This window comes from Myotis davidii, unplaced genomic scaffold (genome assembly GCF_000327345.1).
Source record: "Myotis davidii unplaced genomic scaffold, ASM32734v1 scaffold591, whole genome shotgun sequence".
Taxonomy (NCBI): Eukaryota; Metazoa; Chordata; class Mammalia; order Chiroptera; family Vespertilionidae; genus Myotis; species Myotis davidii.
In genome coordinates this window covers 1,546,000-1,558,328 of record NW_006284340.1, presented here as the reverse complement: position 1 = coordinate 1,558,328, position 12,329 = coordinate 1,546,000, and the positions used below count along the sequence as shown (strand labels likewise).

Here is a 12,329-nt window from a genome sequence, read left to right as displayed (position 1 = left end):
TTTTAATATCAGATGATGAAGAGGAGTTTGAAGGCTTTTAAGGTGAAACTGTCACGCCAGCAAACTTGCTAGGGACTTGCCCGGCACTTGCTCTCTCCCTCTATTTGTTATCTTACTTCTATCATTGACAGTCCCTCTAGGTTGTGGGCTGCTTGCCTGTGTTCCTGAGAAGCATCTACGGTACCAGTCTATAGAGTGTGTTTTCTTTAGTGAATTACCGGTATGTTTACCGGTAATAAACTTGCACTGTTTTATGTATATGTTTGATTACATACAGCCTTGTGACAGTTTTCCTGCATGTCATAAGCATTTGAATATAAATTAAAATGTTAAAATCAAATCTGATATTGTTTTACCTTTTATTTGGTGTGTGGAAGGTGTGTGGAAGAGGGGGTAGTCTTATACGGCGAGTATATAACAAACTCTGTATTTTGAGTGGAAATGTTAGGGGGTCGTCTTATACGCCCAGTCGTCTTATATGCCGGCAAATACGGTAATTAGATATCCTAATAAGACTCTCAGAACAAATACCAATATAGAAAATACCCTTTAGTTCAATGTAATTGTTTTACAGCTTTTACATTAAAAGAATCATATAAAACTTTAAAGTCTCTATCATATTTAGTTCTAACTTTAAGTGTACATTTTATGGCTATTAAGTTAAACTATTAACAAGAATTACTACATAGTTAAAATGATGCGTGATACACTTTCACAGGGCACCTACCACAACTACCAACCAGTTAAGTAAGAAAACATAATATTAATATATCTAGTACTTTTACCACAAGTTAATTTCTATTCTCCACTACGTTCCTAATTTCTCCTTAGAATTAACCCAGTAGGGTTACATCGATTAATAATAAAATACAAGTCCTTAGCTGTTCCGATGGGAAAGCAGACAAGCAACACATTTTACTGTTAATGGGAGTCATATTTTAAATCTCCCATATGTGGTGCCAAAAATTTACTTTAGGGGGAACACCTATGACTGGACCTCAGTAGTGATATCCACTTTGGATATATTTTCCAGCAGGGCGGCACTGTACAGCAATGTTTTAAGGAGGATGATGTGCTCTCAGACACTTACACTATGCTTTTTAACACATTGCTTGACCTGCAATGTAATTAATTTTGGTAACACATTATTTTAATGGTACACTAATTAACCTTGAATTGGAATGAATTCTGACAATGACTTTCTGTAGAAGTGCTGAAGATATCTATATTAAGACTACTAATGATTAATATTTTTATGCAGTATTAAGAAGCTCAAAAACAAGAACCAGATCAAATATACTTGTAAATAAGCATAGATAAAATAACCAGGCTTTGGAATTTTTGCTTTAAAAATGTTTTGTATTTAAATGAACAAAGACTAGCACAGCCAGGTGTCTGAATGGGATGACACTTTACTTATTCAAATAATAAAGTTCCCATAAACATGCTCTAATTTAAGCTATCAGTTCAAATAATAAGATAAGCAATAATCTGCAGAGATACCATCCTCATAGCCATTTATGACAAAATCAGAAATACCCATGGTTTCTTCCCCTTTTCTCAAGAAAAACATGAATTAGGTGCACATTAAAGTTCTGTTTAAAGACTTTATCCACATTTATGAAGCATTTCACCTATTTTTATATATAACTTTTATTCAAATCTTCTATGAATGATATAATCTCTTACAAATTTTCAAGTTAAATTTATTTTTACTGCTACCACAAAAATGAACAATTCTTTGTATCTAGTTTTAACAACTCTTCTGAAAAAAAAAAAAAATCCCAGAAGTATTCAGGAGACAAGGGAGGAAGGCCATTTTTAAAAGGAACCTTTGTTAGGACACCAGAAGACCACATAAGCACTGTTTGGAGCGCTCTGGATAAATTCTGGAATTCAAATATAGTAAAACCCGGGGAGGGTGGTGGCAGGGAGTTCTCATTTATTAACCAAGCAAAGGTACTAATACTGTCCTACCTCAGAGAGATGAATGACTCTAAAGTGCTTCAAAAGTGCAGGGTGGCAGCTAACCTATTAAGTGGTATTACTTTCACATCTTCTGGAAAATACTGAGTGGGTTTTAATATTTTAAATGCTTCTTTGATAGCCTTAGTTACTTGTCCTCAAACCATGTTATTTTTAAAAAATTATATTTTCTTTGGGATATCACAAATTAAATGAAGAGACTGTATTATAAAACAAGTCTTAATGCTCTTATGGTATTTGGAGACTAGATACAAAGCATGTACACCATACATACAGTAGACAAAAACATGTTTAAATTTATAAGACGTGTCACCTTGCCACTGTATCAAAGATGGTATAATAGAGTACTGTCTAATTAGCAAATGAAATACTGCAAACAGATCAACTTGAAAAACTGAATTTCAATGTACAATTGTAGTAGAGATTGACTTTAGTACCAATAACATGTAATGACTGTGTCCTCTACTCCATCCCTAACTTCTCCCCTTTTCTGCTGCTACTGTATATAAGTTGCTACAGTGAGAACTCCAACCTAAACCACCATAATGTAAGTGATGTAAGAGTGAAGGAATAAGCAAGGGAGATATGACTTCATCCTGTGTAAAATAAGTAATAACAGCAAAAATAAGTTGCCATGAAAACAGCTCAGATGTCCATTATAAAACAACAGATAAATTATAATATATTCATATGATGGAATATTGCTCAGCAATATAAAGGAAGTACTGATCTATACAACAATATCGATGAATCCCAAAAATATTATGATAAATAAAAGTAGAATTATACAAAAAAAAAAGTACATTAGAATTCCATTTGTATAAAGTTTGAGAAGAGCAGAACCAATCTATAGTAGAACAATTATCAGAACAGCTGTTACCTTTGAGGAATAAGGAGATAGAACCACCTGGGAAAGAGCATGAGGGAATTTTCTGGGGTGACACTAAAGGTCTCATCTTGATGGGAGTTTCATGTTGTGGTGACCCCCAATTTCATTGTTACAAATTGAACATAATTAAAGCACAGTGATTAATCACAAAAACAATATGTAATTATATATGTGTTTTCCAATGGTCTTAGGCGACCCCTGTGAAAGGGTCGTTCGACCCCCCAAAGGGGTCGCGACCCACAGATTGAGAACCGCTGATTTAGAAGGAAGTATATTGTCTGCAAAATACTCTGATAAAAATGCAGCAAAATATGATTGATGGCTGAAGAGCGAGATAGGTAAATATTGATAAAACAAGCACATTAGTGATAGAATCTAGGTAGTAGGAATATAGACATTCACTGTAAAATTCTTTCAACTTTTCTATATGTTTAAAATGTTTCATAATTAAGTGTTAGATATGTGCAACAGATTTAAAACAAAGCGAGAAAGTAAAGAAATGGAGTCAAGAGAAAGATGATCTCCCTCAAAATATTTGAAAGGATCAATAAACATATGTGGAAAATGGTATAACAATTATACCTTCAAAAGGATAGAAAGGAAAGAATTTAACTAAAAAAATAGCTCAATAAAGAGGCTATTGGGGGTGCACTAGATAAGAATCTACGGAAAGCCAATTAATTGTATGAATGCTTTTGGGGGAACCAATGGTAGCTAGCATTGGAATACTGTAATCTATTTTGTTCAAGTGTTGGTATATTTCTACATTGATCCTAAAAATTTAAATTAATGTAAAGATTTAAAATATTATTTAAATATAATCAATAAGCATGCATTTAATGTATATTCTCTATGGTACTGATCTGAGAAATAATGTGCGTGACAAGAATTATGCAGATGTAATTTGTATCTGACGACTGATAACAAATATTCTGCTCACATCACACATACTTTACAAATTATTTAAATAATCTGTTACTCTTAAAAGAAATATATTTTTGAAAAACTGTAAATATTTGGCTCGATGATACAAACTGAATCACCATTAAAAAGTTATTAGGCTTTTAGATATACTTTTCTACATTTCTTTTCATATTGCCTACCTCAATTTCCACATATTTCTGCAAATGGTTAAAAAATGTAATAAAAGTTACAATTTAAATAAGAAATGAGTACACATAGCACCATGATGCTATAAGCTCGGACCTTAAACATTTGATATGAGGATAGCTTCCCGAATAAATAAAACTACAAAACTTTTTCCACTATATATCATATAGACAATCTCCTAATTACTGTATCAGTAGGCAACACCATGTAACTTTCTCAAATTAGAAGTATATGCCCTACTCTAGTAGTTATAATTACAACTTGAATAAATAAACGACATATATCAGTAACTATACTTACACATAATAAAATAACTTAATTATGAAATATTAATATTTTATTTAAAAGGCAACTTACATATGTTCATGTGCTATAATAGTTACAGATCCAAATATGCATTTCAGGCAATATACTAATTGTGCTTATTTCAAATATGTGGGAATGCAAATGTAGCATATTTAATGACTATAATTAAATTTATTTATGTGCTCATAGCAAATTTTAAGTGTAATAATTTTTAGTCATCTAAGGGCAAGACTAAAATTGAATTGAATCTGCTGGATAAACACTTTAAATACAGTCCTACACCATCCCAAAAAATCTTAGGCAATCAGTAGTGAAATATCTCAAGTTCATATATCACATAAACACAAAGAATGGGATGTCCTCTCAAAACTGTAATTGTTCCCCAACCTATTATAGAGAAATGCCATTTTTCTGATAAAGGGGTTAAAAATATTTAGTTAGCAACTTAACTTTGAAGTTATATACTTTTAGTCCACCACCAAGGCTTACCAAGTTGCTGTTTTATTTGCTAGAGCTTTAAATATCATTAAGCAGTATCATTTATCTTATTTAGGATGTTAAGTTTAATTCTCATTTTAAGCTCTCATCTCCCTCATGTTCTTAAATTAATTCATACAAATCCCTGATTAATAATAGAAGGGCTTGCCATCAGTATTCAAAGCCCAGCCTGAGCTGTCATGGCTGAGAGGGCAGAAATCTGCTTGGAGCAATGAGAGAACCCAACTGAATTCTTGGCGTCTCAGTCTATGAATGTGTAAGCACTTCATCGAATGTTCCGGCAGGCTGGGGTAAAGGTAGCTGCATGGGTAACAAACTGGAAAACCGGGGAAGCTACTGTATCAAAGTAACTGAATGATACAGAAGAGATACATTTACAAGTTTTCCTTTTATTTTTCACCAAAAAAAAGTGTTATTAGTGTAAGCTGTTTGTGTTTTGGACATTTATGTTATCCCTTTCACTGCTGTCCAATAATCTTTGCAAAGGTCATGTGTGAATCTGATTTTCAGTACTATTTTTATACATTTATCCAAACCCAGAGAATGTACAACACCAAGAGTCAACCCTGAGGTAAACTAGGAACTTGAGTGGTTCTGATATCTCAATGTAGGTTCATCCTTGGTAAAAAAAAAAAAAAAAAAAAGTACCATTCTGATAAGTGATATTAATAAAGGAGGAAGCTCTACATGTGTGGGGTATGGAGGTACATGGGAAATCTTTGTACCTTCCTCTCAATTTTATTGTGAACCTAAAACTGCTCTAAAAAACTAAGTTAAAAAAAAGAGGTGAGTGGCTTCTTCATTCATCTCTTCATTATAGTCTCATTCTTTATTCATATTATTCATTAAGAATAATCAAGGTAACTAAAATTTATTGAGTGCTTACTATTTATGTGTCAGATACTATTTACCTGCTTTATATATATTAACTCATTTAACCCTCAGACACAGGTGCTATTATTATTACCATTTTACACATTAGGAAACTAAATCACAGAACAAACTAAATCACAGAAAGGACATACAGTTAGAAAGTAACAGTGCTAAGACTTGAACCTATGTAGTCCAGCTCATCACCATTATATTTTACTGCTTCTAGTTACTCATTCTTTCAATCATCCATTAATTCATCTTTCTTAAAGTTTTTTTCCTTGCTCCCTCCTAACTTTTATTTTATTTTTGTTAATCTTCACCTGAGGATATTTTTCCATTGACTTTTAGAGAGAGGGAGGGAGGGGGAGAGATAGTCAGTGGGGGAGGAAGGCGGAGGGAAAGGGAGGAAAAGAAAGATACAGAAACATCAATGTAAGAGAAACACATCGATTGGTTGCCTCCTGCAAACACCCCAACCAGGGCCAGGGATCAAACCTGCAACCTAGGCATGTGCCCTTAACTGGAATCAAACCCAAGACTCTTAGGTGCATTGCGCCACCGGCCAGGGCAATTCATCTTTTTTGTTTTTGAGCATTTAGAATATGCCAAAACTCAAATGGAAACATTTTCAACAAGGAAGATTTCAAAACATTTACTTTCTCAGGCAGTTATTGAAGGAAATACTGCATCAAAGCCAGGAAATGAATAGGGAGGGAGATACTCCATCAAAACAGGAAAATAAACAGTAAGAGATAAAGACCTAGGATCAGAAAACAGAAGAATCCAGAAGAAAGGGGAAGAGAATTCCCAGGACAGGATGACATCTATGCAACAGGTCTGGAGAGTAGCCAGTCTGGATTATAGATGAAGAAGGAAAGAGGTTTTCAGAAGGAACATTGCTAAAAAATATATGGGACTGAATACCTAATGTATTTGTACAGAGAAGACCTCTGTTGGGCAATCTGAGGAAAAAATTAATGGCAGAAACATAGAAAATATAAAAACAAAGAAAAGAGGCAATTATTAACCTTGAGTAAAACAAAATGTTGTCCCTGGTATGCAGACTGTATTTTTCATAACTATATAATTATTCATTCTCTTCCCACCCTCACCTTTCTTCTCTATAATCAAAGCACACTTCCTACCATTACTGCCCTGGGACTTGCCCTTGTAACTTGTTTTGGCCAAAGGACTCTGAGTAGATGTGACACATGCCTCATCCAAGCAAAATCTTTAAATGTATTTGTGGATCTGGTCTTTCTGCCTTTAGTTTCTGCCCCTATCTATTGAGATTGGATCTCAGCATGAGAAAATACACAAAATCAAGATGAACTGATCACAAACAAGGCTAGCAGAACCCAGCAGAGCCTCAAGTGACCCAAAAACCCTTTTGAAATATGAGAGAGAGAAAAAATGTTTTTGTTAGCCCATGAAATTTGGGGTTGTTTTTGCTACAGCAAAAGCTAACACATATAGTACAATTCATAGCTCAACAATGGACAATATTTATGTAGTCATAATATAACTAATTATATTACACTAGAGGCCTGGTGCACAAAAATTCATACACTCCAGGAGGTCCCTCAGCCTGACCTGCGCCCTCTTGCAGTCGGAGACCCCTCGGGGGATGTCCACCTGCCAGCTTAGGCCCACTCCCAGGGGGACTGGGCCTAAGCTGGCAGTCATAGACATCCCTCTGGCAGCCTGGGAGTCCTTGGGGGATGTCCACCTGCCAGCTTAGGCCCGCTCCCCCAGGCGATTGGGCCTAACCTGGCAGTCAGACATACCTCTGGGAGCCCGGGAGCCCCTGGCAGTGGGGAGCGGGCCTAAGCCACAGTCAGACATCCTTAGCACTGCTGAGGAGATGGGAGAGGCTACCACCACTGTTGCTGTGCTTGCAGCCATCAGCCCGGCTTGTGGCTGAGCAGAGCTCCCCCTGTGGGAGCACACTGATGACCAGGGGCCAGCTCCTGTGTTGAGCAGCACATGTCATAGCGACCAGTCGTTCCTGGGTCGTTCTGCTGTTAGGGTCAATTTGCATATTACCCCTTTATTATATAGGATTATGTAGGTAAACTGCAAAAGAAACAACTAAAAGAATGGAAAATTTTTGCCTCAAGGGAGCTAGAATCAAATGTGAGAAGGATGCAGGTAAGGGAGTACTTTTTTTTTGTTTGTTTTAAGACATAACTTGATATTCTTTGAACTATTCACATGTATTAATTTTATAAAAAAATCTTAACTCAGGAGCACAAAAATAAGAAAAGACAATAAAATCAAGGGAAATAATCATGCCTGATTCCCTAAGAAAAAGTATTCTGATCCTGAAAGGCAAAGACCCTTAGCTGGAATCATGACCTAGTTTTATTATTTCACAATCTGGCATCTACTTTTCTCTAGCTACATTTTTCTTGATGGTTTGTTTCAATACTTAGGAGAAAACAAACAGTATATTACTATAGAATTACAGCCTTACATTTTCAGTTCTAGATGTCACTGACAGTATGTTACAGGAAAGATGTTGCCTAAAGTGAGATAATACCAAGTGGGGAAAAAGTAGGTTTACAGTTGTTCATATGGAAAATAATAATTAATAAAGAATAAACTCTGTTTTGCATAATCACAAAGGGCTATCCTATACAGAGAGCTCTCAATTAATACATAAGTTGATCATTTATCTACTCGACACATTATCTATGATCACTGCATGCCCTTTTCCTAACAATTGCCACCTGCTGGTCATTTTAATCAGCTTTTACTGTATTACCAAAGAATAAGAAAAATAATTAAAAGTGAATTAAAGTTTGCATCTTTTTTAAAAACTAAAATTCAGGGACAATTTAAGCTCAATAAATAGTATTATTCACAAAACAAATAAACTTAAGAAATAATATATTTTACAAAATATATTTAAATAGTGGGCCCACATTTAAATGACTGGATTTACCAAAATTCTTGAGTTTTCTAGAAATATACTTATTGAGTAAAGGACAATATACCATTTAAGATATAATGATAGAGAACACTAAAGCTATTTATAATATTTCTTTATATATATACATATATATTTTTTATTGATTTTAGAAAGGAGCAAGAGGGAGAGACAGGCAGAAACATCAATGAGAGAGAGTCATTGATTGGCCATCTCCTAAACACCCCACACCAGGGTTCAAGCACGCAATCTGCATGTGCCTCAACTGAGAATTGAACCCTGACCTCTATGTTCATAGGTTGATGCTCAACCACTGAGCCACGCCAGCTGGGCTAAATATTTTTATACTAGAGGCCTGATGCACAAAATGCAAGCTTCCTTCCCCCGGCTGCTGGCACCGGCTTCCCTCTGGCACCTCGGACCTAGGCCTCCCTCCGGCCGCCGGCAGGCACCCAGGATTGGCTGGGGCTTTCCTCCAGCTGCCGGCAGGCACCCAGGACCCAGGGCTTCCCTCGCAGCCCCAGCTTCATCCAGAAGGTCGTCCAGAAGGATGTCTGGTTGAATTAGCACATTATGCTTTTATTATTATAGATTTCCTATAGATCTTACTTATGTTAACTATCTCTCCCTTTATCATAAACAAGTATGAATTATTTGAGTGCAAGTTTCACCTAGTAACTTCTGTGCCATGACAGAAATATGATGGCTACATATACAGGAAGTATCCTCACTGGCTGACCATCTCATTTAGATATTCTGACATTCTCTTAACCATACTGTTCTTTGAATTGTAGTTCACAGGCTTGCCATTTAGAAAAAAGCACTGGGGCAGAACAAGAAAGCATAAGAATATAATTACAGGGCATGTTTTTCATACCTCTTCATCTTTCATATTCACATCCACATTTTTTGATTTGATGACTTTGGATATATGGTCAATGTTGTTTTCTCTGCAGTAATCAAATATGTTTTTATCTTCTTCCCTAATGAGAATAAAAGTAAAAAGTCACATATTTTTAATACAACCTGATTGCTGCTGACAAACATTAATAAAATCTGTTTTTATAAAGGATTTTACATGAACAATAACGGATTTTCAATAAGACATAATACATCCAACCTCTGAAAAAGACGGAAGTTCTTATCTATATATATATAAAACCCTAAGCAACCAGTCAACCGTTCGACAGGTCACTATGACGTGCACTGACCACCAAGGAGCTGCCCCCTCGTGGTCAGTGCACGCCCACAGTGGGAATGATGCTCAGCGAGCTTACCAAGTGCCAGTAGCAGCAGGCGCAGCGGGGCCCGGATGAGTGGGAGCAGCGCAGCGCCCTGCCTGGGCTTGGGCTCCTCCCCGGTCGCCTGCCACTTCATACACTACTACATCCCGAGGGGTCCCAGACTGCAAGAGGGCGCAGGCCAGGCTGAGTGACCCCACCGGTGCATGAATCCATGTACCAGGCCTCTAGTCAACTATAATTGTAAGGAAAAGCTTCACTGCTTTAACAAGTCACACCAGCACAATAACATAACAACTTCAGTAGATTATCTCAGTGCTCTTTTCTTCCCCCAGTTACTTTCACACACAGACAGGCACATACTTCCTTTGTCTCAGAATTTTCCATTGTAGCACTGAGATAAGAAGCACTGTAATGTCTACACAGAGGCATCCAAAGATCAGAATACAGCTTACTGCTTGGCTTAAAGGACAATAGAATGACAAGTTGATTGTTACTCAAATTTTACACACACACACACACGTAATTTTCTTAAGGGAAAGATAATTAGAGCATCACAAAATTCAGAAATCCTACATGAGATAATAGAAACAAAGACTGGGAACAAAATCTGAGAAGCATACTAGGTACCCAACACCATTCTAAGTACATGTACTTAGAATGAATGTACACTTATCCAACAACTTCAGAAAGAACAAGGAGAGATTTCATGATCCTCCAAATGGCATCGAATTTACCAAAGGTAGAACAAGAGAGCTAGAACTCAGATCAATTGATTTTATATGTAGTATATTTTTCTATTATATCTAGCTACATCTCGACTAGTCAACTGTAATCTATTCTACACACAAAAGCAGTTCCTAACATGAGGTCTTTTGAGTTCTCTAAAATAGGATACAGAACTATCTATGTAAATGCATGTGCATTTTTCTGAATGTGTGTGTTTCTGTGGGGGGGGGGGTGTCGAGGGGAAGGTAGCTTCAATGACATTCTCAAAAGGATAAATCCTTTGGAATATTAAAATGAAACTGTTTCCTATGTGGACTGCACTTTCTGGTCAGGCTTAAAAAACGCAATTTGAGCTCTAAAAACTAGTGTTTTATAATCTCAAGACCACGCTTCCATTCATCAGAAATTAAGGCACCTAGCCATAGGAGTCCTCCTATTTTAAAAGCCAATTTAAATACTTTATACCTTATAAAAATTAGTTTCAGTCAGAGGTAATTAAATTAAAATACACTACTTTGGCCTTATTTATCTAAGTTTTCCTTATGCATTTGATGTATTCAGTTGAGCACTTACTACATGCAAGGCACTGGACAAGATTCTGTTGTTAACAGGTAACAAGGATAAGCAAAAAGCTTTGCATTCAATATATGCACAGTAGAGTTGGGATGATATTATCGATATACCAGTAACATAGGGTATAACTGGATCTTTAGAAAGGCCTAAGAACGTACAGAGGAGAAACAGTTTGCCTCAAGCTGGAGAAAATGAGGTACATGTGCAGGAAGAAATCATGTTTAAAAGCAAAACAGAGGTGAGCAAAAGTAGGTTTATAGTTGCTCATATGGAAAATAACACAATAATAAATAATGCAAGAATACACTTGTGTTTCGCATATTCACAACTGCAAACCTACTTTTACGGTCTCTTGAAAATGTCCACTTTGTAGAAGAGAAAAATGCTTTTCCAGATTACCTACTCTGAAAGAAATTAGAGAAGTCTGAGGCTAAAACCCCAGAAAGGAGAAGTCTGATTTTAAAAATTAAGGTTGCAAATAGTGCCACTTTAGCTATATTTAACCACAACCAAAAAACACAGTTTCTATGAAAACATGTATTCAGAGTACCAACTTGGTAATAATAGGGACCTATTTTCCTCCAGTCCAGTAACAGAGACCCCTCTAATTCAAGAGGCAGCAACTTCAACTGTGAGAGAAAGAGCTGTGTCATTTTAAGTCATCATATAAAATATACTACTTACCAATTGTTTTGAATTTGAAAATAATGGGGAGTTGGTGGGGCACAGAAAGGAAAGTAAGGAGGACCCTTGGGATGTCAGTTACTCATACCCAATAACATGTAAGGGGGATTCATAGATAAGAAAACCTTCTGCGTGGTCTCTTTTCCTGAATCTCAAAATGTGCATGTACACCTATGTCTTAAACAGTGTACAAGAGTAAATATAGTATAAACATATTCAAATTTTTATTTTGCTTAATATATTGTCAATGTTCCTTATGTGCATCGAATATTCTGATTTGGTATATGAGTTTTTGGAGGGCAGAGGCAGTTTTTCATCTGAATACCTGCTTGTTGTCTGTACTTTATCATTGCTAAATATGTCAGGCACACAGAAGTATTTAGAAAATATTTCAGGGTAGAGTATACAATGTAAATTAAATATCAAGAAGAAATTCAATAAAATCACCAACAATATGATACAAAATTGAATGACTAATATTTAAAAAATTAAGTGAAAATGCATGGCC

At 35.9% G+C, this 12,329-nt stretch overlaps 1 protein-coding gene across 1 annotated transcript in view; it reads right to left on the bottom strand.

The window, feature by feature from the left end:
• ACBD6 (acyl-CoA binding domain containing 6) overlaps positions 1–12,329 on the bottom strand; it is a 133,005-nt gene that overhangs the window by 63,238 nt on the left and 57,438 nt on the right. The window contains exon 5 of the mRNA XM_006754491.1: positions 9,472–9,577. Coding sequence (XP_006754554.1) covers positions 9,472–9,577 — 106 coding nt within the window. The remainder of the gene's footprint in view (positions 1–9,471; positions 9,578–12,329) is intronic.